Source organism: Bison bison, unplaced genomic scaffold (genome assembly GCF_000754665.1).
Source record: "Bison bison bison isolate TAMUID 2011002044 unplaced genomic scaffold, Bison_UMD1.0 scf7180017864498, whole genome shotgun sequence".
Classification (NCBI taxonomy): domain Eukaryota; kingdom Metazoa; phylum Chordata; class Mammalia; order Artiodactyla; family Bovidae; genus Bison; species Bison bison.
The window spans coordinates 3,270,926-3,298,413 of record NW_011495057.1 but is presented as its reverse complement, the minus strand read 5'-3'; the positions used below and the strand labels follow the sequence as shown (position 1 = coordinate 3,298,413).

General features: G+C 44.4%; 1 protein-coding gene across 1 annotated transcript in view; it reads right to left on the bottom strand.

Annotated features, from left to right (window-relative positions):
* Positions 1-27,488, bottom strand: part of LOC104980339 (laminin subunit alpha-3-like) — a 148,476-nt gene that overhangs the window by 27,068 nt on the left and 93,920 nt on the right. The window contains exons 14-21 of the mRNA XM_010828989.1: positions 25,511-25,645; positions 18,912-19,049; positions 16,090-16,142; positions 15,523-15,628; positions 14,661-14,760; positions 10,951-11,107; positions 997-1,094; positions 342-495 (exon numbers count right to left, since the gene is read on the bottom strand). Coding sequence (XP_010827291.1) covers positions 342-495; positions 997-1,094; positions 10,951-11,107; positions 14,661-14,760; positions 15,523-15,628; positions 16,090-16,142; positions 18,912-19,049; positions 25,511-25,645 — 941 coding nt within the window. The remainder of the gene's footprint in view (positions 1-341; positions 496-996; positions 1,095-10,950; positions 11,108-14,660; positions 14,761-15,522; positions 15,629-16,089; positions 16,143-18,911; positions 19,050-25,510; positions 25,646-27,488) is intronic.

The window sequence follows — 27,488 nt, the reverse complement described above, 5'->3', positions numbered from 1 at the left end:
GTGTGATTTCTGGAGGCTTTGTAGAGAGATCGTGCCCCGAATCAGGGTGAACAGGATGCCCCCTTGTAAATCCAGAGAATCAAAAGGAAAAAATTCTGAGGTTGCTCGTGTTGCCCGCCATGAACAGAAAGTGATGGAAAACTAGCCCTCCCATGGCTCAGCGCGGTGGACTGCCCAGCCCCAGCCTGAACCAGAGAGCTCAGCACACCTTTAATTAACATCTCTGGGGAGGTCTTCCAGATTTACCTGAATATGAGATGCAATTGTGGCCAAGGGTTTTCAGCAGAAGGACAGGGAGGTGGTAAAATACCTGATAGAAAAACAAAAAAAGGCTGCCTCACCTCTCTTCCACTGAGGTCCGCCATGACCGGGTGTGCAGGGGTGGGCTGCCTCACCGCCAAGGGTCTCGGCTCCCCATCAAGCAGGAAGTGTCTGGCCTCGCAAGCCAGGGCACAGGGGAATCGGGTTACTGGCAAATGCTGGTAAAGCAAACAACTTCAACAACAACAACAAAATGCGACAGTTACAATGAGAACATAACACAGAGGATCAAAGTTCACCCCCAGGACTCTTATCCATCCCATGCATTCATTCATTCACTCATCACTCTTCAACAAACTCTTACTAAGTGCTTATTACAGGGACCATGCGATAAATTTTCATCTGCATGAGGAATGGGAGAAGCAGTGGTCCACAAACTCAGATTCATTGTAAGCTCTTCCCCTCACTAGATGCATGACCCTGAGCGTATTACTTGGGCACACATCGCCACTTCCTCATGTAAGAGGGTGAGAGTCACTCTGAAGCCCTAGCTACAGGGTACAAAGTGCTTTGTGAGTCTTACACGAAACACAGTCACTGCCACAGAGAAAAGGCACAATTGAGTCATTAACCAGAGCATCCTGTGCAGTCATGATCCTGAGGGCTATTGAGAATCCTTGAACCCAAGGCTCCTGAGTTAGAAGACCCAATGATGCACCTGCTGCCCATACTAACTTCTCTTGGGGATGGCCCACGTGGGCACACGGCTCCGTGACTGGCAGCTGCAGCGAGGGGGCCTCATAGTAGTCCCTGGGGAGCAGCACCAGGTAGTCCTAGGAGATAAAGACCAAAACAATGAATACTCATTAGGAGGGCAGCCCTAAGTTAGTGTTAATGATAAAATAGCTGCACATACTAGCTAAATGAATAATAACCAGGTGAAGCACTCTAGTTAAATTCTCCATATCAACTGCTTTTTCTTTCTGCCCCCTGACTCATCAGAACACATCAAGCAACCTATGGTGGCCCAGACAGTAAAGAATCTGCCTGCAATGTGGGAGACCCAGGTTCAATTCCTGTGTCGAGAAGATCCCCTGGAGAAAGGAATGGCTACCCACTTCAGTATTCATGTCTGGAGAATTCCATGGACAGAGGAGCCTGGTGGGCTACAGTCCATGGGGTCACAAAGAGTCAGACAAAACTGAGTGACTAATACTTTCACTTCTTAAGCATCAGATATAAGCGTTTCATGCAAACATTTTTATTTCCAAAGTTCAGGGAAGTTTTACCAGTTCTTCTGGGTTGTTAATAAACTCAGAACTAAAGATAATAATAAACTGTCCATTGAAAAGATGTTCTTCTGACATGCTGGTTGCCTTCATCCCTATAGGATCCAGAATTGTAGATAATGTAGTCTGGCTTTTTACTCCTCCAGCAGAGCAACGCTCTCCTGGCTTCATGTAAAAAGTGATGTTTTGTGATCCTGGTGAATCATAGCCTGAACCTGGCCCACTGCCTGTCCTGGGACCAGAGAGGAAGAACATGTTCCACTGAGGTTGCCAAGTGGAGCCCACGGTGGGATTAGCAGAAGCAGCTCTTCAGAAAAGGGCAGAGGCTGGACTTCTGCCATCCTAGCATCCCTGCCTATCTGCCCAGGGAAGGAGGGGGAATGTTTGTCATAACAGTGAGAGACTCGTATACTGGCCACAAGGCTTTTCCCTCTTCATAGCCCTCAATTTGTCTATAACAAAGAAGCGGAGAATGTGTGGGAGAGAAAAAGTGGGGGCTCAGTGGTCTTAATACCTGAGTGGGTTTTAATGCAATTTTTAAAAAGTTTTGATTGAAGTATAGTTAATTTACAATGTTGTATTAGTTCCTGGTATACAGCAAAGTGATTCAGTTATATATATGTACTTTCTATTATGATTTATTATAGGATATAGTTCCCTATGCTATACAATAGGACCTGATTATCTATTTTATACACTGTAGCTTGTATCTGCTAATCTTAAACTCCTAATTTATCCCCCACTCCTCCCTTTCCCTTTTGGTGACCATAAGTTTGTTTCCAATGTCTGTGAGTCTGTTTTTGTTTTATAAATAAGTTTATATGTATCATATTTTAAATTTCATATATAGGTGATACCATATGGTACTTGTCTTTCTCTTTCTGATTTACTTCACTTAGTATGATAATCTCTAGATCCATCCATGTTGCTACAAATGGCATTATTTCATTCTTTTCATGGCTGAGTAGTATCCCATTGTGGAGAAGGAAATGGCAACCCACTCCAGTATTCTTGCCTAGAGAATCCCGTGGACAGAGCCTGGTAGGCTGCTGTCCATAGGGTGACACAGAGTTGGACACGACTGAAGCGACTGAGCCTGCATGCATGCATTGAAGAAGGAAATGGCAACCCACTCCAGTATTCTCACCTGGAGAATCCCAGGGACAGGGGAGCCTGGTGGGCTGCCCTCTATGGGGTTGCACAGAGTCAGACATGACTGAAACGACTTAGCAGCAGCAGTATCCCATTGTGTATATATACACCACATCTTCCTTATCTATGTACTGGCTGATGGACATTTAGGTTCCTTCCATGTGCTGGCTATTGTAAATAATGCTGTTATAAAGATTTGGGTGCATGTACCTTTTCAAATTAGAGTTTTCTCTGGATACGTGCCCAGGAGTGAAACTGCTGGATCATATGGCTTCCCTGATAGCTCAGTTGGTAAAGAATCCGCCTGCAATGCAGGAGACCTGGGTTCTGTCCCTGGGTTGGGACGATCCCCTGGAGAAGGGAAAAGCTACCCACTCCAGTATTCTGGCCTGGAGAATTCCATGGACTGTATAGTCCAAGGGGTTGCAAGGAGTCGAACATGGAGCAATTTTCACTTTCACAGCAACTCCATTTTTAGCTTTTTAAGGACTCTCCATTCTGTTTTACACAGTGGTTGCACCAACTTACATTCCCACCAACAGTGTAGGAGGGTTCCCTTTTCCCCACACTCCCTCCATCAATTATTATTTGTAAAAATTTTAATGATGGCCATGCTGACCTGTGTGAGGTGATACCTCATTATAGCTGTGATTTGCATTCCTCCAATACTAATTTTTAAATGGTTATTGCTCTGTTAATAAGCTTTCCTTTGGCAGGGACCGTATTTCCCTATTACTTTATGGTCCCATAGATTCTAAAACAGTGAAGTTTGATAAGGCGTGCTCAATAAAATATTTCTAGAGAAAATGAGATGAGATCATAATATGGAAGCATACATATGAATTTTTGAGTCAGACATGACTTAGCAACTGAACAACAACAACATATGAATTATGACACAACTGCAGCGGCTAAACGTCATGAAGAATTTTCCATGCCTATGGCCTATGTAGTAATTTTTATCATGAACTTCTTTCCATTAGTCCAACTTTGTATCCATTACTGGCCTCAATGGGATTTCCCTCCTCATTTCTACATCTGTGAAACATCCTTAAACTTTAGTAAAGCAACAAAGCTTTCTACTAAGAAGCACAAGAAAGGCAGGGACAGCTTAAGCCTTCACATTCTGTTGATAAGATCCTAGCTTTGGAAACACCATATGGATAAGCATGGTTCCTTCTGTGTGGGGCAGGTGGAGGGTTAAAGAGCTTGCCTGAGATCTGTTCATTTAGCCAATCAAGAGTTGAGCCAGATGGAAAAGCTTTACATTTTCCACTCTGAGCACATGAAACCAAGAACTACCAAAGACTGTTTTGAAAAGACCTTGCTATAAGCAAAAGCAGACATCAAAGCAGAGATCTGAGAAGGTAGGCTTCATCCCTGGCCTCTCTGAGAAGGCAGGCTTCATCCCTGGCCTCTCTGGCAATTCTATTAAAGTGCAAGGATACAGCCCTTCCCCTGGCAAGGAGTTTTTTGTCCAGGGTAATCTGGTGATGCTATTACCACAGTCAAGGTAGAAGGACACAGGAAGCCTGTCACAGAGAGGCACTGGCTTTTTGTCTCTCCCTTCTCTTTTCACCACCAAGAATTGGACTGATTTTAGCATCTTCTCTTCTTCTAGCTCCTTCTGATTCATTCTGCACGATTCCCAGAGAGGTTATCTTTTTTATCACCCTTCTGATTCATGATGAAAAATCCCAGAGAAATTTTTGAAAGGCTTGGACATAGGCTCATCAAGGTTTTACATTTATTTTGATACTGTTAAAATTTCATGAGTTCAATTTTTTTTTTTTGCCTGTAAGAGACTGGCTGGAAGACTATAAAATCTATTTTGTTTCCCATATTATTATGCCTGGGCTTCCCTGATATCTCAGTGGTAAAGAACCACCTGCCAATGCAGGAGATGCAGCCTCGATCCCTGGGTTGGGAAAGTCCACTGGAGAAGGGACTGGCAACCCACTCCAGTATTCTTGCCTGCCAAATCCCATGGACAGAGGAGCCTGGCGGGCTGCAGTCCATGGAATTGCAAAAGTCAGACAGGACTTAGCGACTGAACAACGTATATTGTTACGCCATGTAAGGACAAATGTCACCACAGGTTCCTATATCTAAAAGGCAATCAGCTATGATTCTTTTGTCTTCTGCTCACTGTGGTCACTAAGGATGGACCATCTCTAAGAGGGGAAGAATCACCACTCAGAACCCCCTCTTACCAGCAGGACTCCCTCCACCTTAATGCAAGCAATCCACGTCCCTGGTACAATTGAAAACGGGTCTGCAAAACCATTTCCAGGTACAGTGACAAAGGCTGGCTCCTTACTCGGCTGGAATATGATCTCTTTGGTTTGAGCAGCACCTATCAGAAATGAAAAGAACTGCTTAGGGCATCTTTTGAGCAGTCAGTGTTCTGATTTTAGATATTCAACTTAAAACATTCAGTTTACATCTGAGAAACTTTCAGATGCTTCACTGATCATATGAACTGACCAGATTTACTGATCTTATCTTCAAAAACAGCATGAATGCATATGCCTATGTATAAAACAGACTAGCAACATATTGATAAGATACTAGCAGTGGCTATCTATGCTGTGATTGTGAGTCATTTTAAAATTTATTACATATATGAAGACATGCAAACTGCTTAGAAGAGTTTGTTGTACATAGTAAGTATTCAATATATTACATAGATATTAAACTATGCCTATGTATAAAACAGACTAGCAACATATTGATAAGATACTAGCAGTGGCTATCTATGCTGTGATTATGAGTCATTTTACAATTTATTACATATATGAAGACATGCAAACTGCTTAGAAAAGTTTGTTGTACATAGTAAGTATTCAATATATTACATAGATATTAAACTATTTTTCCCTTTTCTTTATATGTAATTGAATTTTAAAAATTTCTATTGATGTGTGCTCAACTGCTCAGTCGTATCTGACTTTCTGCGATCCAATGGACTGTAGCCCATCCAGGCCCCTCTGTCCATGGGATTCTCCAGGCCAGAATAATGAAGTGGGTTGCCATGCCCTCCTCTAGGGGATGTTCCTGACCCAAGAATCAAACCTGTGTCTCTTAAGTCTCCTGCATTGGCAGGTGGGTTCTTTACCACTAGCGCCACCTGGGAAGCAGGTCACTAAAGAATATACAACTGGGCTCCTGACTCAGACGTGGGGGCTTAGGAAAGGTGTCCCAAAGCACAAGAAAACAAGCCAGGGGATTCTAACTGTTTGAGTTAACGGAGGACAAACTGCTGATGACGCTGTCACTGGGAAGGCAGTGGGTCCATAAGAGTTTGGGGTCTGAAGACTGGGGCTTGTCCACAGAGATCAGCTGTGTGCTTAGAAAATTTACTACACCTCTCAGCTGTTTCCACCTCAGCCCTCTTCAGTTCTCAAAATTCTCATCATGTAAGGAAATAGATGCTGGAGTTTTCTTGAAATAATAAAGCAAGCTTGCCAATCCATCCTATTAGATACTCTGAATCAACCTCTGGGCTTCCCTGGTGGCTCAGTGGTAAATGACTGCCTGCCAGTGGAGGAAACATGGGTTCCATCCCTGTGGAGAAGATCCCCTGGAGAAGGAAATGGCAACCCACTCCAGTATTCTTGCCTGGAGAATTTCATGGACAGGGAGACTAATGCGCTAGAGTCTATGCGGTCGCAAAGAGTCGGACATGACTTAGCAACTAAACAACAAGAAATCAACCTCCACCCTTGTAAGCTTGAATGACACAACATAGGAACATCATTTCTTACTCCAAGTCCCAATCTGTCGTGGATACTCAATGAAGATGCTTAAATTCCCATCCTAAATTAGATTTCCACTCGTGCCATTTTGTGTTCCTGTGGAATTCATACTAGTATATTCCTGGAATCTGTTTCCAGGACCAAGAGAAGCCCTCACCCCCTGCAGAACAGAGGTTCAGGCCTCATCTCTGACTGTGGTGGAAACTGCCCTCTGACTGGGCCCCTCCTCTGTCCTCAGGAGTCTCTCGCCCCTAAATGAGATTGGCATGCTCCTTTCTGCAGCCCTCTTGGGCTTCATGCTTTGCCACATTCATCCTTTTTAAAGCATTTTATTTATTTATTTATATTTTGGCCATGCCACACCATGAGTGGGATCTTAGTTCCCTGACTAGGGATTGAACCCTGTCCCCTGCAGTGGAAGCGGAGTTTTAACCACTGGACCTCCAGGGAAGTCCCTACCACTTTCGTCTTAAAAACTCCTATCCTCACCCCTTTCTCCTTGAATTACTTGGTTTGCCTGAAACAATGAGAGAATTTAGGGCAGGAGGCCAAGGCCCCTCAAGTAACTCTGCAAAGTGACACCCAATTTACCTGAATGAGCTATAAATCAGCTTCACCCTGTGGTGATGTGATAATCCATGGGGTTCAGCCAGGGTACACAGACTGTTATACTGATTTTTTTAATGACAGTTAATAACAAATTTAACAGCACAACTTAAACATGCAGAACGTTTAGAGACAGAAAAGGTACAAAGGACAGACCATAAGGGTCCCGATCATTGCAGTCTTCATGTTTTCGGAAAAGACCAACTTTGCGAAAATTGGAGAAACTGTTTCACTAATAAATCACTTCATCCAAAAGTGGCTTGAAAATTTACTCACCTGCCTTAGCCCAGGATGGATAAATAGTTATACGACCAGATACTGCTTCAGTTCCAGGGTTCATATATCTTAGAACAACATGAAACAAGGAGAGACTTGACTTCCCCACATTTAACATGATTCTTACTTCATTCTGAAAAATACCAAAAACCCATAAAGTATAGAAGAGACAACTGGTTAAAAGAAATGTTAGCCAAACAGTGAGGTTATTCAAAAGTTTCACTACTGGGCTTCACTATACACACACACACACACACACACACTCAAATAACACCACACGCACACCCACTCAACAAGCACCAAGTCTAACTCTGTGAAAGATGAAAACAGGCAAGTCAGCCAATCAATTAAAATCGCTTACAATTAAAGTCACAGTGAAAACACACTCCCCTCAGCAACCAAGCTCCTCTTTTGACCTTTTAGCAATCAGGCATATAGAGCAGAAGGTTAGATGAATTGGTTTAGGAAAAGCCACAATGACAGGGGCAACCACCACTGGCTGGGAGAAATAAAGACAGAAGAGAAGGAAAAGAAAGTATGTTAGGGACCACCACCAGCCCCATCAGGAAGAGACAACTCCAGAGTCTACTTCACATACATAACACTTGAAACAGTCACAGAAACCAGTGGAGGCTAAGAAGAGGTTGTGGAAAAGTGAGGGTTAGTTGCTCAGTCGTGTCTGACTCTTTGTGGGCCCATGGACTGTAGCCCACCAGGCTCCTCTGTCCATGGGATGTTCCAGGCATGAATACTGAACTGGGTAGCTACCCACTTCTTCAGGGGATCTTCCAGACCCAGGGATCAAACCCAGATCCCCTGAATTGCAGACAGGTTCTGTACCATCTGAGCCAGCAAGGAAGCCCAAGGAGAGGATGAGATCTGGAAGTAACTAAAATACACCTGCTAAATAATATGGGATTTATCTCAATCCCTATTGGAGAAAAACATGGGCTCTCTGCTGGGGACAGGGAGTTCTGCTGGTCCCCAGGTCTCTGGTCCTCATACAATGCTGTGTAAGTGTTGCTGTGCCCACGACCTTGAAGGAGAGTCTGGACTACTTCAATTCTGAACCACAGACCACATGTCCAGATCTAGTTGCATCCCAAGGGAAGTTCATGAAACATGGAAATTTCTAAATCAGTAGTTCTTTAGGCCTTTCCTTCAGCTCCTTTGGTTGAAATGAAGGGGATTTTTGTTGAGTGAGACATGGATGACAGTAAAGACTGGAGCTAAGTAGAATCCCTTGCTCTGAGAGAAAGGGTGGCAGCCAACCCACCCTGAGGATCTCCATGGCCCTCACAATTTGATGGAATTCATCTTTAAGGGTTGATTCTAGGGCTTCCCTGGTGACTCAGATGGTAAAGAATCTGCCTGCGATGCAGGAGACCCAGGTTTGATCCCTGGGTCAGGAAGATCCCCTGGAGAAGGAAATGGCAACCCACGCCAGTACTCTTGCCTGGAGAATCCCATAGACAGAGGAGCCTGGTGAGCTACAGTCTGTGAGGTCCCAAAGAGTTAGACACAAGTGAGGGATTAACACTTTCATTTTCACATCTTTAAGGGTTAATTCCACACTGGAAAATAATAATGCAAGAATGTATTAAGGGCAGAGTAAAGTAAGTGGTGATTCCAGGCAACACCACCCAAGTTCTCTGACTAAAAATACTAACAGAAAAATCCATCATTAGAAATTCATTCTTTTGTGTTAACCAGCTCTTCTCTCAAACTGCAAATACCTGGGAGGAGGTATATACCTTAACTGGGCTCTTAGTCACTCCACTCACATTCTATTATGACTCAGTGGAATCCCTGCCTTTTTCTGAACAGTGGAGTAAGAGGAGGGAACCAAAGAATTGCTATATTTGGGGAAAACAGTAAACAGTGAAGTGTCTAAGACTGCTGCTGCTGCTGCTAAGTCACTTCAGTCCTGTCCGACTCTGTGCGACCCCACAGACAGCAGCCCACCAGGCTCCCCGTCCCTGGGATTCTCCAGGCAAGAACACTGGAGTGGGTTGCCATTTCCTTCTCCAATGCATGAAAGTGAAAAGTGAAAGGGAAGTCGCTCAGTCGTGTCCGACTCTTCGCAACCCCATGGACTACAGCCCATCAGGCTCCTCTGTCCATGGGATTTTCCAGGCAAGAGTACTGGAGTGGGGTGCCATTGCCTTCTCCCTAAGATTGCTAGGTACTGTTAAAGAAAGGCAACCTAGATAGGGGACTTTGCCAGGCGAGTAGCAACATTAGAATCAATGAGGGCTCCTAGGGAATTGTGAGCCCATCCCTGTTTCTCTAAGAGCTGTCTGATTTTTTAAGTTATTTTATCTATCTATCTACCTATCTAGTTGCGCCAGGTCCTGGTTGCGGCACATGGGAACTTCAGCTGTGGCTTTCGGACTCCTGGTTGCAACATGTACTGACTTACAATTATCATCAACTTGCCTCTTGATTCTCAATTTCTCCACTAAGCAACAGCTTAAAGAGAACAACCTCAAAGGGAAATTCTAAGAACAAAACTACTCAATGACTATAATACAGAAATGTTGTTACAAATGTTGCATAAATTCCAAAGGCAAACAGGCAATGTGTAAATTCCTTAATTATTCCACTGCAAAGCCAAAAGAAATGGAGACAGTAGAGAGGACTGAAGGAAAGGAGAAATATGGAAAGAAAAACGGAATAGCACTGACTACAACTCCTCCTCTATCTTAGTTTATGTTCATATAGTAATTCAGAGTTAAAAAAAATCTTTTTTAAGTATTGGTCAAAAATCAGCAATACAGGTTTTATTAGCATTATTTGTCAACTCATTTTTATTCTCCACAAATGGCTTTAAAGAAAAAGGTCTCTCATGTTAAAATAGAGCCTAATCTCATTTGGGAAACTTTTTTTTAATTTTTTTTTTTTTTTTTGCCACACCTCGAAGCATGCAGGATCTTAGCTCTCCGACCAAGGATCGAACCCGAGCCCCCTGCAGTGTCTTAATCACTTGATGGTCAGGGAAGTCCCTGGGAAACTTCTTATAAAAAGAATGGAGCTGACAGTCAACATATTAGACACAATAGGACACAATTTATGTTTAGTATCACCTAAATTTATATAGTCAGAATAAAGAGGAGCAGGTTTGTGAAAATTTCTTTAAGGGATTATCTCCTCATACATTGCTTATTTTGTACATTGTTTATTTTATTTGACGATTTCATGTTTTTTTTAAGTGTTGGAGGAAACCTTTCTCACTTGTGGCTTTTCTCTTACCTTTGTATGTACTGTAAACTTTTTAGACAATAGTCTGTGTTACTTTTTTGAATTATTTTTATTATGCTGAAATTTAAAAGTTACACAATTTTTAAAAAAGTCTCCAGGGATAAACACCATCTTTAATGGCTTCATTTTCTGACTTGGTGACCAAATTAAAGTAACAGTAAGCTTTGAAATCGATATATACGCTTAATATAAAATCCAGCCTTAGCCCGAGCCCCATCCATACTCCGCAGAACAAGAATGCTGGAGTCAGTTTTGGGGAGAGTCCACCTTTTGGGGGACCCGCTGAGAGAGCTGTGGGCGAACGCCTGGGCAGCTGTGCCCTGAGGCTGGTCCCCTTGGCTGCTTACCTGTACCGGAGTCATCTGAGCGTACCCCCTCCAGCTGAACTCTGGAAACTCCAGAGGATCAAACCCAAACCGAAGTGCTCTTCCACGGGGTGTAGTGCCGTCTTCAATCTCATACCGCATGTGATGCAAATCCGGAAAATAGTAGTTGTTTTCAGGCCTTTTATAAATAAAAAGTAAACGAGCATACAGTGAAGTGAGGTTCATTGATAACCCAAATATCCTTTAATCCCAGTAGGTGGCACTAAAAGAACTCCCCATAATTAACAGAACACATTAAATATGGACAAGGGAGAGAGGCTCCCTGCTTTTTCTCTAAATTATTGCTTTAACTCATGTAAACATTCACAAAAAATACATCCAACTCCTACTCATTCCAGTTAGAGAAAATAATTAAGAACAACCCAGTGACGGCATCCTCTGAAATGTTCTAAATGGTTACCAACCATTTAGCAAAGTCAAACTGGGTTATTTGCCATAAAATCATTCATTTATATACTCATATTCACTGATTACATAAATATTAATGTCTCTGCAAGGAGATCCAACCAGTCCATCCTAAAGGAGATCAGTCTTGGATGTTCATTGGAAGGACTGATGTTGAAGCTGAAACCCCAATACTTTGGCCACCTGATGCAAAGAGCTGACTCATTTGAAAAGACCCTGATGCTGGGAAAGATTGAGGGCAGGAGGAGAAGGGGATGACAGAGGATGAGATGGCTGGATGGCATTACTGACTCGATGGACATGAGTTTGAGTGAACTCCAGGAGTTATGGACAGGGAGGCCTGGCGTGCTGTGGTTCATGAGGTCGCAAAAGAGTCAAGACACGACTGAGTGACTGAACTAAACTGAACTGAATGTCTTTGCCAAGTACTGTTGCTAAGCAGCATAGATATAATAGTGAATACAACAGTGAAATTTTACCGTGAATACATATTACATTATGACAAATACTTTCCTAAGCTAAGATGAGAAGTTAAATACATTTTCTCTACATACACATATATGTTTTGATCATTAGAATGACTTTTCTATGCCTTGTCTTCTCTTATTGTATGCCTGTAAATGGACTCAGGAGTCCAATATTGGTACCCACAGAGAAGGATCAAAATTGTTCTAACTCAGGACTTCCCTGGTCGTCCAGTGCAGGGGGTACGGGTTCCACCCCTGACTGAGGAACTAAGATTCCACATGCCAGTGAGAAAAGTTAAAAAACAAAACCAAAATATTCTAAACCTTCTGTGACATTTTATATTCAAACACCTTTAAGTCCTTCAGAATGGTAGGATTTTGAGAATCCAGTCCCAAGCTAATAGGTGTTGATGGATTTAAAACCATAAAGACCAATTAGTCAAGGAAAATAAAAGGTCTGCTCCGATACTGCAAGTAGAATTAGGAGTGCTTATAATTTCTCTGGAGCTAATTTATGAAGAGCCTTAAAAATGTTCATTCTCATTGACCTAGTAATTCTACCTTGGGGAATATTTTCTAAAGAATGATTTTATAGGGTCAAAAATTAACATAAAAGAATGTCTATAATAGTGAAAAACTTGGAAACAATACAAATGTACAATTATGAAATAATCAAAGAAAGTTTAAAATATTATGTAACCATTAATATTTTAACACTACTTAATTACAATGGAAAATGTTCATGATATCATGTGAAGATATTGATATAAATTACATGAAACAAATTCAATACTAATTTTTATTCATAGAAAAAGCCCAGAAAATATACCAAAAAAATATTAAAAGGTGTTATCTCTGGGTGGTAGAATGAAGTCTTCCCTTTGCCTTTTTACTTTCAGGTACTCCTCAAAATTTTACAATGAATACATATGACATTATCACAAAAACTTTAGAAAACAAAGTGAGTGTGAATGCTTTCTAAACTTGTAGGGAAAACTAAAAACGCAGATTATAAACAAACATTTGGAGGAACTGAGGGCAAAAAGATGCAAGATTTATCAACCTGGAAGAAAGGTGGTGTGGCATCTACATTTCTGGTTTGCTAACCTTTTATTTCAGTATTATTCACTACTAAATCGAAGGACAATTTAAATCCCATAGGTATATACGTGGAGCTTCCCAGGTGGTGCTGGTGGTAAAGGACCCGCCTGCCAATGCAGGAGACATAAGAGAGGTGGGTTCGATCCGTCCATCAAGAAGATTCCCTGGAGCAGGGCATGGCAACCCACTCCAGTATTCTTGCCTGGAGAATTCCATGGACAGAGGAGACTGGTAGGTTAGAGTCCACGGGGTTGGAAAGAGTCGGACACAACTGAAGCGACTTAACACAACACAACCCATGTATGTATGTATTGACTGTAATGTCAGTATTTTGGCCTCAGGATAATTTGGGTAATTTATTCTGACACATTACTTCAACTTCCAAGTTAGCCAATCACCTACATAGCGGGAAGGAGAAAACACTCATGCTAGTTAAATAGGGGGAAAGCTCGCTTTATCAACAGGAGGGAGGAAAGAAGCAAAACATGGGTGGAGAATGTTTCTGAGCCAATTCACAAAGTTCCTCTGTTCCATCGTAAGCCTTGCTGGTCTACAGGAAGACAAAACTACAGACGTGCCCTTCTTCACACTCATTTTATTAGGAACCCCTATGACCACCATTTATTTAGAAAGAGCAGGAGAAAGCACAGCTGAGCAGCTCTGAGCCTGAGACCTCAAATGCTGGGAACATCAAGAAAAAAGGAGAGATGTTCCATTCTATCAATAAATAAGATGGTTCACTTGACCTCATTAAAGATCTCTTTATTAACCTGGTGACAAGGCAGAAACAGTGAAGATGAGATTTAGAAGAAGTTGCATGTCACAAGAGTTTCAGCAAATGATTCAAAGTCAGTATATTAAAAATTAGATTTTTCTTCCCTCCACAGAGGGACACTTATGGATAGATCATGGTTTCAGATAAATATAGAAACTGCTAAACAATCAGGACAGAGGCTGCGTGCACCATACCCGATATAGTCCCTCTGGGACCTCAGTTTCACTTGGCTCCCTTGCTCCTTCCGTTCATTGTGATTTGCTTCTGCATGAGACGGGGGACTTCCTCCCATTCCTAAAGCTGTCTTACCCCCCAGCACCCAAGCCCCACAGTCATGGGTCCCGAAAAAGAAGCAGAAGGTGCAAGTGCCAGGCTCCTCCAGGCTGGGAGTTCACATGGATGTTCATCCATGAGAACCCACCTCCTGCCTCCAGCCCAAGACTCACCCACCTGGCTTTCTGCCCCTCTGGGAACTTTCCAGTGAGGCCACTCTGTGATCTGCAAAGTGGTATCATTTTAGAGCAACTTTATACCTCCTGCTTTTTTTAAAAAAAGAGATTATTTTTTGATGTAGACCTTTCTTAAAGTCTTTACTGAATTTGCTACAGTATCGCTTCTGTTTTATGCTTTGCTTTTTTTGGCTGTGAGGCATGTGGGATCTTAGCTCTCTGATCAGGGATCGAGCCCATACCCCCTGCTTTGGAAGGCGAAGTTGTAACCACTGGACTGCCAGGGAAGTCTCTTTACCTCCTGCTTTAACTGGACTCACAGACGCGTGTCTAGACTGCAAATAACAGTACAGCTTCATTTCCTGTTCTCTCACTGTGGGATCGCTTCTCTCTCCCTAGGACTGTCAGCACAGACAGGACTCTGAGAAAGGCTTCACAACATCGGAACACAAAGGCATCTCCCTGAGGACTCACCGCTGGCAGGCCTGCCCCACGACATGCTCTCGGCACTGGCAGACTCCGGAGCGCCCGCTGCACACAGGGGTGACGGCTCCACCGATGTCACACTGACACCCTGAGAGTCAGGAAACGGCTGGGGTCACCCATCACAGCATCTCCAGGCTGGAGGCCTTCCCTCCCTCTATGAGGAGTGGAAACCAGGAAGCCCGGGTTGCCTCCTTTCCCCAGACGCATCCAGGAGGTATTTGAAATTTGTAGGAAAATCCCAGAGTAAGATGGCATGCCCCCCGCCTCAAGAGTCCACCTGAAAAGCAGAGACGCACTTGTAGGCCACTTCCAACTCTGCTGTACCACGTAGGCGACAGCAGCCCAGGAGCTAAACACGATTTCACAACACAGTATGTTGCAAACAGTAGGTGCCAAGGAGAGGCTGCTTGAAAGATCGTAGAGTGGCCTTGTGGGGCGACCACTCCTGCAATTGTATTATTTAACATGGTATTATCTTGTGTGAACTTTTTTAATATTTCAAATTTATCTTTAAAATGACTAATTCAAGATGTTATTTACATTTAAATTTATCTCTAAAATGACTAAGTCTTGATGTTATTTACATCCCCCCCAGGGCTCCCCCACACCCCAATTGTGATTTTTTATAATTGACCCAACAGTGTGCTGGTAGAAGACAAGGGGAAGTGGCTCTGGCTGAAATTTACTATTTGTCTTAAAGGAATTTTGGCCAATTTCCCTAGACAGGACTTTTTAGTCCCATTCTATCAGAAAGTCAGCAAGAAGACAGTGAACTCAGAAGCAAGGTTACTCTGACAGTCTTTGCCCATCAACATTTTTGCCTTACACAGGAACCCCTGGGAGAATTTACCTTGACACCCAAAGTAATTGCTCTTTTCCAAAGCAAAATATCCATCTTCGCATGTGTCACAGGAATCGCCACCAACATGGGATTTACAATGACAGTCACCATCTAACTGCAGAACAATAAGCAGATGACAAAATTTGGTGAGATTACAGAATTTGCTGGGCTTCCCTGGTGGCTTAGATGGTAAAGAATCTGCCCACAATGCAGGAGACCCAGGTTCAATTCCTGGGTTGAGAAGATCCCGTAAAGAAGGGAATGGCAGTCCACTCCATTATTCTTGCCTGGGAAATCCCATGGACAAAGGAGCCTGGTGGGCTACAGTCCATGGGGTAGCAAAGAGTTGGACACAACTGAGCGACTTTCACTACTTTTTCACAGAATTTGGTAATCTTCAAGATTTCAAACTGGCTTGTTTTGTCCTATGAAGCAGGGTAGCCGGGATCTGAAAACTCCCATGAAGATGGCCACATGCTATACAATTACAGAGATACTAACCCCCTCCTGCAGAAATCCCACAATTAACTGTTACTATATTCTACCAACATCCCAAGAAAAATTGGCCCACATTACCTGCCCACACTCTCCAATTCCGCTCATGGTTCCCGCCACGTGGCATCGGCATTCTGGGAAGAGAAGAGAGCATTCTTGGACCAAGGTTACAGAAAGGCCAGTTCTGCCTCTACAGGACACATTAGTAATAATAGAGGTGCAATGACTTTCCAGCATGCTCCAACAGAATTCCAGTTTGCATCCATCAGGCTTAACACTGGATTGCTTCCTGGGCTCAGCAGAACCCAACAACTGGATCAATACCATCTACCTACAAGAAGTACTGGTTCATTTATGACCACTCATAAATGACAAAAGCTGCACTGTCATGGGATTTTTAATCAATTCTAAGGTCAAGGTTATTACTGATATGCTTACATGAAAATGTACCCTATTGAAAAATATTCACTCCACTGAGCTATCTTTACCTTGGTGTTTTTCAGTTCTATCCTGGCTTCCAACTAAACATAAAATGAAAATAAAATGAAACCGGAAAGTGTGGATTATAAAAACAAGGCAGAAAAACCACTTATCAAGCAGCTGCCATCATAAACAACATGATACATATGGAAACAGGATATAAATCCCTTGCTGAGATTTCAAAAATGACAGAAGTTCTGCCAAAAGTCGGGGGGTGAGACATCAAAACATTTATATGGAATTTCAAACAAACTGAATAGATTAAATCAATAGCTCTTTTGTGAGTTGAGTCACTGAGGTAGAGAAAATTAAGAGGAAGTTACAATATATTAAAAACACTGAACACAGGAAACCTTACCTGAGCATCCATCAGGGTTTTCTTTGGCCAGATTCCAATATAATGGTTTGCAGATGCTACACGAAGGACTTTCAACATGAAGCTTGCATTGGCAATGGCCCTTTAAAAGAAAATTAATCATCTGACATCTTAGAATGAAGAGGTTCCCAAACAAGCATTCTGAGAAAAGCTGGTCACAGAAATATATTTTGGCCATGAAAAGTAAATTAAGTATATTCAGGGGGAGTGAAAGTCCTGGGTTGATTTTAACAATGTGCTAATTGCTTTTGTTTTACTATTTGCTTATTTGTTATACACAGAATCCATATATGTGCTTAAAACAAAATTGGAAAATTCAGAATAAGAAAAAATCATTAGGAGAAAATCTTAATGATTCTTATTTACAACATTGTCATTATCTGTGGATTCTGTTACACCGTGGATATAAATCTAAATGGAAAATATCTGAACATTTAACTTGCTGAGATTCAGTAGAAATTAGATTTATCTGCAAGTGTGTTTATAATATGCAAGAGTCACCTCCTTGCTTAAACATCATCAAGTCCCACAGTGAGGATAGAGAACTTTCTCCTACTTTCCCTCCAGAACCTGGGGTTCCAGCTTTTGCAGGCTCTGAGGCTAAGAAGATAATTTCTAAATTGCTTAGAAAATGAATCAGAATGCCACAGCACTGTGCTTGGAGTAACATCAAGAAGACTACAATTACTCTGTACACAGACAGCTTAATTAAACGTTTACTGGCCTTTGATTTTTTAAATTTTAATTATCTATGTCAGGCTTATATGCAGGTCTCTAGGGAGGTAATGCCTCCAGAGGAACACTAGGACTCTACAATTCTACAAAAGTTTAAATAAACTGTATTCTTTTGGTTTTGACCAAAAGAAATTACAATATCATATATGTACTTTGAAAAAGAGCGATAGCCTCATCAAGCAATTCAGCCTCAGGTCTTATTTTAATTTACTTTGAATTTCAGGAAGCTCACAAATGTGTCAGTCTCAAATAAATATCAGAATAATAGTTAGAACTGCAACGCTTAAACAATCTTCTACTTACCAAACTGGAGTCCACAGTTCCGGCTGGGTCACAGATGTTGCTGAAGCCTGGATATGATATATAAATAGTTATATGGTATAGAAATGTCTGGGGTTTTAATGTTCATTTGTCCCTTTGTTTTGATGTTTCAAAGTTTTTTTTCTTTAAGTTTTCCTTGTTTTTAAAACTAGTGCATCTATATTTATATTTTTTGATAGATGGGTGGCAAGGTCTTTGCATGTATTCAGTTGACCAAAAAGTTTATTTGCATTTTTCTATAACATCTTATGGTAAAACTCAAAAGAACTTCTGGACCAACTCAGTAATTCAGAAAAAGACACCTCTAATAGCCTTCATGGTCCTTACTCTCCAAATCACCCTTTTGGTCACCGAACGACTCTCTTCCCTGCCTCCTCCTAAAAGTTCATTTCCAAATGACGAAAAGGAGACTGGGGAAACAAGTCTAGAATTTTGAATATCCTTAGAATTATCCAGAAGAGGGCAGTATTATACAAAGAGATTTTTTTTTTTTTTTTAAATTGTCCAATTTGATGCTGGGCTTCCCCGGTGGCTCAGAAGGTAAAGAATCTGCCTGTAATGTAGGAGACTGGAGTTTGAGGCAAGATCCCCTGGAGAAGGGCATGGCAACCCACTCCAGTGTTCTTGCCTGGAGAATTCCATGGACAGAGGAGCCTGGTGGGCTACAGTCATGGACACAACTGAGTGACTAACACACTAACAATTAGCTGTTATAGAATTTGTAAGTACATTTTTTAGTTAACCAAGACTTACTTCCTTCATTATCACAGCCCCTTTGCTCTCCACCCGTACTAAAATTATGTCTACAATTAATTAATTTCTTGCCTTAGTCAATCTCACCTTACAAGGGGAAGAATCAGACAGATTAGGGTTAAAAGTGAAGCAGTGGCCAGCGGTGGGTCTGGCAGGCTTTGCAGGCTTCTCTGGGAGGCTGGCCATACGCACAAAGTGGAGAGGAGCCCACCCTCCAGCCATCTGCGGTCTTCCCTACCTTGGCAGTGGGGGAAATCAGAGGCGCCCGAGAGACACCTGTCGCACCGCTGTCCCGTGATCCCCGGCCGGCACTCGCACTGTCCAGTGACTGGGCTGCAGGGCGTCTGGTAGGACCCAAGGGCTGAACACTGGCAGGCTGGACAAAAAGACCTCAGTCAGACCCACAGCAGGGGCACCCGGACCTGCGTAAGAGTACGGAGGTGGGGCCCCAAAGACCCAAAGGCAGTTCCAGCATCACCTCTAATCAGACTTAGAACCTGAAACAGATCGCTCTGTTGCTCTAAAAACCAGTTTCCCCTTTTTTAAGTGGGAATAATATTAGCATCTACTTGACAAGAATCCAGTGGGGTAGAACTCCAGGAGAGGGACTAGAGAATTAGTGACATGGTCCTAAGAAACTAAACGTAAGAAAGAAGAAACAGGCCTAGTGCCGCTCAGCCAGCTCACATCAGACAGCTGGACAAGGACTCAGCCCTTCGGCTATCCGGGCCAGCATCCTCCGAGGCCCCACAATCCCTCCATGCCTGTCTGCAGAGATCAGGTCCCTGCCCAAGGGCAGACGACTGAGGAAATGTTCTTGGGCTCTGGGATGGTTTATGCTTGCACGTTGCCTAGGCTGTAGGGCTCAGATGTTGGCTCAACACCAAGTACAGCTGAAAAGGTGCTTTGTTAGATGTGACGAACATTTAAGTCCGCTGACCTCAAGTAAAGCAGGTTACTCTGCACAGTCTGGGTGGGCCTCGTCCCATCAGTTGAAGGCCATATGAGAAGAGCGTGAGGTTCAGGAGGAAGAAGGAATTCCGCCTCCAGACGGCCCGTGGACGCCAGCTGCAGCATCAATTCCCCCCTCCCTCCCTGGGTCTCCAGCCTACTCGTCCGCCCTGAAGATTTTAGATGCACTAGCCCCACAAACACATGCACTGATTCCTTAAATCTATCTGTATCTACATCTATCTATAGCTATAGATATAGTAGGCCCCTTACATACAAACCCTCAAGTTGCAAGCTTTCAAAGATGCAAACCTGTGTTCCTCCAATGACAGGCAGAAGTGAAACCGCAGCCTGCCCTCCGTCCCCTATTGCTGACGATCCTTCAGCTCTACCATCTCCCACCTCCTCTCCCTTCTCCAGTCAGTAACTCTTCTTGCCTGTTCAGGCGATGCCAGCCCCTGTATGCCAGCCCTTGTACTGTACTACTGTACTTTTCAAGGTACAGTACTATAAGGTTAAAAGTGCTTTCTTTATTTTTCATGGTTGTTTTTTATGTATTCTTGGTGTGAAAAGTATTATAAACCCATTTCAGTACTGTACAGGGGCTTCCTTGGTGGCTCAGATGGTTAAGAATCCACCTGCAATGTGGGAGACCTAGGTTCCATCCCTGGGTTGGGAAGATCCCCTGAGGAGGGCATGGCAACCCACTCCAGTATTCTTGCCTGGAGAATCCCATGGACAGAGGAGCCTGGCGGGGTACAGTCCATGGGGGCACAAAGAGTTGGACACTACTGAGCGACTAAGCATACAGAGTACAATACTGTATAACCGATTGTGTCAGTGGGGTACCTAGGCTTACTTTGTTGGACGAATGAACGTGCTCTGGGGCTGGAACTCGTTCACAGGTGGGGGATTTACTGTACAGACACACATCCTATGGGTTCTGTCCCTCTGGAGATCCCTGACACAGGTCCTCTCTGCTCTTCTTCCTTTAAGGAAGGGAATGCAGAGAGCAAACACTCATGCTGGCAGTCGGAGCAGCAACAGGAGCCCGGAGCAACAGAGGAGGCAGCTCCAGCCAGCATCACATGGGTGAAATTAACACTGACTCCTCCCAGGACCAGAGGGGTTGTCTAAGGAGCCTCGGAAGATGCAGATACACTCCAGAGGTGAAAACAAAGACACGGCCTTAAACACAGGTACATTATTTTAAATCGTGAATGATTCAATCTGGCATCACACTTTGGGTTTCTATCCAGCTTATCGATGAAAGCTGCCAGATCCCAAACTCAAACCCAACACTGGCAGCCTGTTTCTCACTCTTGGAAATACCACAAGGCTCTGCAAATATTTTAAATCTACTCTTTGCTTTGATCCCAGTCCTTCTGAGTTTCTGAAATCTTTTCTTCTCATCTGCTCTTCACTGTGCTTCTGCTTTGAGATACTTTGATTCTCAAAGAGTATTTAAAAATGATGATATTAAATAATACAAGGAATCAGGGAGCCTGTCTGCTGTGCTCCCCTCAAATCTTCCAGCCTCGAGCACAGTCCTGGTCTTTTTTTGTGGTTGTTGTTCACTCGCTCAGTCATGTCTGACTCTTTGCAACCCCATGGACTGCAGCACGCCAGGCTTCCCTGTCCCTCACTGTCTCCTGGAGTTTGCTCAAACTCACATCCATCGAGTTGATGATGCTATCCAACCATTTCATCCTCTGTTGCTCACTCTCCTCTTTCACCCTCATCAAGAGGCTCTTTAGTTCTTCTTTGCTTTCTCCCATTAGACTGGTATCATCTGCATATCTGAGGTTGTTGATATTTCACCCAACAATCTTGATACCAGCTTGGAATTCACTCAGCCTGATGTGCATTTCACCTGATGTACTCTTCACATAAGTTAAATAAGCAGGGTGACAATATACAGCCTCGACATACTCCTTTCCCAATTTTGGACCAGTCCACTGTTACATGCCCAGTTCTAACCATTGTTTCTTGACCTGCATACAGGGTCCTGGTCTCTATGACATGCCAAATAGATATTTATTAAATGAAGGAATAAGCAACTATTGAAATCCTTTTCCAGATCCACCCCTGTAGTTCAACTGATATGTTTTCTCGTTGAATCTTGCAGCACTGCTGTGTGAGGCACTGTTCTGGGAACACCACCCTCTTCCCTGTCAGTGAATAAACTCACAGAGTGATGACACGTAAATTTCGAGGAAAAGAGAGCTCCTTACTATTTCAGGGGTGCTCTCGATGTTCAGGATTTTGGGAGCTCTTCCTTCTGTTGGAAGAGCAGGCTGGCTCCTTCTCCATCAGAGCCACAAAGTCAGCATTTCAGTTCCATCGTAGTGAACACCCTCCACCTCTCTGGCTAACTGATCAGACCTACAGAAAATCCCAAGGCTTCTTCCAACCGCCTCAATGTTCTAGACAAACACTGAACTGCAAAGCGAAGGGCCAGTTCAAAGCAAAATTGCACAGAACTTGGCCCATCCTTCTGGATTTGGTTTTTCCCCTTGGAAAGGCTGGGAGAGGGCTCTCCCGGGGGCATCCCAGGTCAGAAACCTCCCCCTGCACTGCCACCTGCCATCTGTTGTTGCATCTGGCCTCTTTCCAGGGCCAGTTTGTCTGATTTGTGAGAATACGCTGACATGTAGGAAGAGGTTAGACATGCACTGGCAACATATATATAGAACTTTTCTAAGGAACTACCTATAACCCAAAGACTATGGCAAACTCCAATGGGGACAGTTCAGGTCCCAGGACACTGAGGTTTGGGGGCAGCTCCACTGTGACAGGCTTCAGTGCCAGCCATGGGAGGCCCTAATTTTCTACACTCCCACCCTCCTGGTCTCTGCTCTAAGTGCTGACTAGCGGCTGCTTCAGAGAAGGCAATGGCACCCCACTCCAGTACTCTTTTGTCTGGAAAATCCCATGGGCAGGGGAGCCTGGTAGGCCGCAGTCCATGAGGTCGCTAAGAGTCCAGCACGACTGAGCGACTTCACTTTCACTTTTCACTTTCGTGCATTGGAGAAGGAAATGGCAACCTACTCCAGCATTCTTGCCTGGAGAATCGCAGGGATGGGGGAGCCTGGTGGGCTGCCATCTATGGGGTCGCACAGAATCTGACACGACTGAAGCGATTTAGCAGCAGCAATAGCAGCTACTTAGCAAACTGCACAAAGGAAAAAGCAGGAGAAGGAAGGAAGAGGAAAAGAAAAATCAAGAAGGAGAAGAAGGAAGGAAGGATGGACGGAGAGGATGAAAAGAGAACAACACCTCCTTCACTCCCCCGCCAAAGGACCAAGTGCAAAGTGCTGAGCCAGACATCAACACAAACATAAAACTGGAACACACAGAGACGACTCTCGTCATGGCCTCACAGCTATGATTTGACTTTCAGCTCCAATCAAGAAAACTGCAAGCACTTCAGTGAATCCAAAATAAAATGAGAAGGAGACAGCCTTGCGCTTAAAGTCTGGAGCAAATTAAGTTAATACAAAACATAAATGCTGGACTGCAGTTGGCAAGAACAATTAGGAAGAGTTTTAGGATTCTTTTTAAGAAAATTTAAAAAAAATTTTAAAGCAATGTTAGAACAAAGCCACACAAGCATTCTTTGGCTAGACTATATTGGACCCTCTGATGTAGGGTTTGTGGCTACACTGGTTCGCTTCTAAAATTCCATGGGTCAAGCAACCAACTTCATCTAAGAAAGATTGCAAATTGAAATACTGGGTCAGACCTTGACGCTAGACCAAGTTCAGATTTCAGCATGTCTGGCCTTCAGCCACTGGCTTCAACACTGCCCAAAGGAAAAAAAAATTAAAAGATCACAAAAGCTGTTAGAAAAAGTGAGTACCAGAGAAGGGAGACCATTGGCAACAGAATGTGGGAGCATCCCAAAAGCTTCCAGAGCCTAATGGCTCAAATCTGGAAGAACAAACTCGGCGGCACACCTCTCCACACTGCCAGGAACGAGGCTGCCCTGATCTTTCTCCTCCTGTCTTTTGTCAGACTTCATCTTCACTACTCATAACCTCGCCTGCTCCTAACATAAGCTCCTCTGGGATTGGTCCCTGAAAAGTCAAAGTGTAGTCGCTCAGTCAAGTCTGACTCTTTGTGACCCCATGGACTATAACTTGCCAGGCTCCTCTGTCCATGGGATTCTCCAGGCAAGAATACTGGAGAGGGTAGTCATACCCTTTCTCCAGGGGATCTTCCCAACCCAGGGATTGAACCCAGGTCTCCTGCATTGCAGGCAGATTCTTTACCATCTGATCCACCAGGGAAGCCCAGATTGGCCCCTAGTGGACCTTGAAATGGAAGGTCTCCACCTCGTCTCCCACCTGCTAGTTCTTCTTCACTTTGTCAATGAGACATTCGGGGTCTACAGCTTAAATTAGACATGTAAGCATCCCTACCTCATGCTCTAAAACTTCATTATTTGGGATGTCCTTCCATGGAGAAAATATACCTGCAAGGATGAGGTTACCACCCCAGACCAGAGTCGGCTCAGTACTGAATCTGCCTCTGGGATGATTCGTACAACTCCAACGCCCAACACAAGCATCAGCTGTCCTGACGTTTCAACGGGAAACACACTGGGTGTTCCAACTCCTAGTACTGAACTTCTCTGGCGGAAGTCAAGGTACACAAAGTGAAGATACCCCATTCCTTTCCTTACCCTCCCAACTGCCGGGTGATCCAAATCTCTGGGCGGGGACTGCGGAGGGTTTCTGTGGCCCAAGAGGCCAAGGCTGAGAAGGGGGACAGAGGACAGAGGCCCAGGACCAGGAGGAAAAGCGAGAGCTGGGGATGTGGCATACAGACATCTGTGCATACAGACATCTGTGCATACAGGGAGATCAGCCAGGACTGGGGCTACAGGCTCTTAAAATGAGGTACAGCAGCGGTTCCCAACCTTCCTGGCATCAGGGACCAGTTTCATGGAACAGTCTTCCCACAGGCCAGAGCAGGGGAGGATGGTTTGGGGACGATTCAAGCGTATTACATTTACCATGTCTGTTATTTCTATTATCACTTTGTGATACATAATGAAATGTTGGAGTTAAGATACCTTGAATTAATTTGGGATTTACCTTATGGGTTTGGTTCAAGCCCTTAGTTCAGAAAAGTGGGTAGCCATCATTCCGTTCTCCAGGGGATCTTCCCGACCCAGGGATCGAACCTGAGTCTCCTGCACTGCAGGCAGATTCTTTACTGTCTGAGCCACCAGGGAAGCCTGCAATGGGGGAGGACCCAGGTTCGATCCCTGGATCAGGAAGATACCCCTGGAGAAGGGAATGGCAACCCACTCCAGTATTCTTGCCTGGAGAATCCCATGGACAGAGGAGCCTGGAGGGCTACAGTCTATCGGGTCGCAAAGAGTCCGACACGACTGAAGCAACCTAGCACACACTTATCACTGCCCGCACACCTGTTGTTCTTCGGGGCCTGGGCCAGACTCCTCCCTCTCCCTCCCTCCAGCCCCTTCAGTGACTCTTACTAGGATGGGAGACTAAGAGACAAACCCAGTGGAGAAGGAGGAGGCTGCGGTTTTGCGTGTGCTGTCCTCCATCCTGGAATCCCCAGCCTCCTCCCCCATGTCTGCCTGGCAGGTTCCTAAACGCTGTTCAGGTACCACCTCCTCTCCAGAGCCCACAGGCTGACCGCTGGGGAGGAAGAAGGGTAAGGGTGAGAGACAAAATAAGGGCGGCGACATGGCCGGGGTAGGACGGTCACGCGTAACATACACACATGAGCCAGCAGCTCGTTCGCTTAAACGGGAGGCCACACGGTTCTGCCAAAAGGAGCCTCTGAATTTCCTTAGGAGGAAACTTATCTCGGGGACTGACGGTCACCGTGTTCACATTGCTCACTTACCTTGGCAAATAGGGAAGGAGTAGAAACCCAGGCGGCAGGTGTCACACCGAGCGCCCCCCACGCCGGGGCGGCACAGGCACCTCCCTTGGGCATCACAGATTTCAGGGAGAACTCCTTCCAAGTTACAGTCACAGCCTGCGAAGAGGAGCAAAGAGGAAGAGACATTCAGAGGGGCTCTCCATCCTTCATCCCTTTGTGTGTCTCTCCCTTCACCCCAGTGTCTGCCGTGCAAACCCAGATTCTGAGTTCTCTATAGAGAACTCTCTATAGTTTATATCCAGTCCCATCACTTCAAGGCAAATAGATGGGGAAAAAGTGGGCACAATGGCAGATTTTATTTTTGGGGCTCTGAATTCACTGCGGATGGTGACTGCAGCCACGAAATTAAAAGACGCTTCCTCCTTAGAAGGAAAATTATGACAAGTCTATACAGTGTACTAAAAAGCAGAGACATCACTTTGCCAACAAACATACATATAGTCAAAACTATGGTTTTTCCACTAGCCATGGACAGATAGGAGAGTTGAACCATAAAGAAGGATGAGGGCCAAAGGATTGATGCTTTTGAACTGTGGTGTTGGAGAAGACTCTTGAGAGTCCCCTGGACTTCAAGGAGATCAAACTAGTCAACCCTGAGTATTCATTGGAAGGACTGATGCTGAAGCTGAAACTCCAATACTTTGGCTATCTGATGTGGAAAGCCAATTCATTGGAAAAGACTGATGCTGGGAAAGATTGAAGGCAAAAGAAGAAGGGGGCAGCAGAAGATGAGACTGTTAGATAGCATCACCAACTCAACAGACATGAATTTAAGCAAACTCTTGGAGACAGTGAAGCACAGGGAAGCCTGGTTTGCTGCAGTTCATGGGGTGGCAAAGAGTTAGACACAACTTAGTGACTGAACAACAAATGGTTTACACACATTCCTAACCCTGAGAAAGACTCATCTTAAAGGGAGTAAGGCATCTCACCAGGAAAGACCAGTGCCATTCAGAAACCTCTAGGGCAGACATTAGTTTACAAAGTATCTATAATCTTTTAGCATCCATGCCCATGGGAACAATTTTTTCCCCTAAACTGAGCCTTAGTTGGGCTTCCCTGGTGGTTTAGATGGTAAAGAATTCACCTGTAATGCAGGAGACCTGGGTTCGATGCCTGGGTTGGGAAGATCCCCTGGAGGAGGGCATGGCAACCCACTCCAGTATTCTTGCCGGGAGAATCCCCATGGTCAGAGGAGCCTGGCATGCTGCAGTCCACGGGTTTGCAAAGAGTCAGACACAAATGAGCGACTGACCACGCACACACACATAAGCCCTATTGAGTAAAATTTCAACTTAATAGATTCCCACTGAATGACTATCTTGAATTAAACATATTTCCACTTCCATTGTTTAGAAGAAAAGAGATGGACATCCATTCAGCCCTGATCAGAGCCAGATCAGAGGCTCTGGAGGACCTCACCGGGCTCATTTCAAGCCTGCAGGGACCAGCCCTTCTCAGCAGACAGCGAGCTCCTGTCTGTCTCAGGACGTCCACTCTGGCCAGTCGGTCCTCGCGGGCAGCACCCTTTCTGCGTTCCCTCTCATCCTTCAGGTCTCTGTGCGGGAGTCACCACCTCAGCAAGGTCTCCCCCACCCACTCTGTACCGGCAGCTCCCCCATCCCTTGCCCGCTCTCTGCCTTAACTTGGGTTTGTCTCTCACACTTTAATTACTGAAACCACTTACTGGCCTCATGACTGACTTTGACCAGTAGAATAAGGGGAAAGCGCTGTCCTGGGATTTCAGAGCCCAGGTTTTGTAGCTTTGTGGATTTATGACAGGCTTTGTGGCTTCCCTTCTCACGCTCTGGGAACCCTGAGATCGCTGGGGGTGAGGGGGTACTCTGGCTGACCTCCTCGAGGACAAAGGGCCACAGGGAGAGAGACACTGAGCTGTCCCGAGTGGACCTTCCAGCAAGTTCGGCAGAAGGACTGCCCC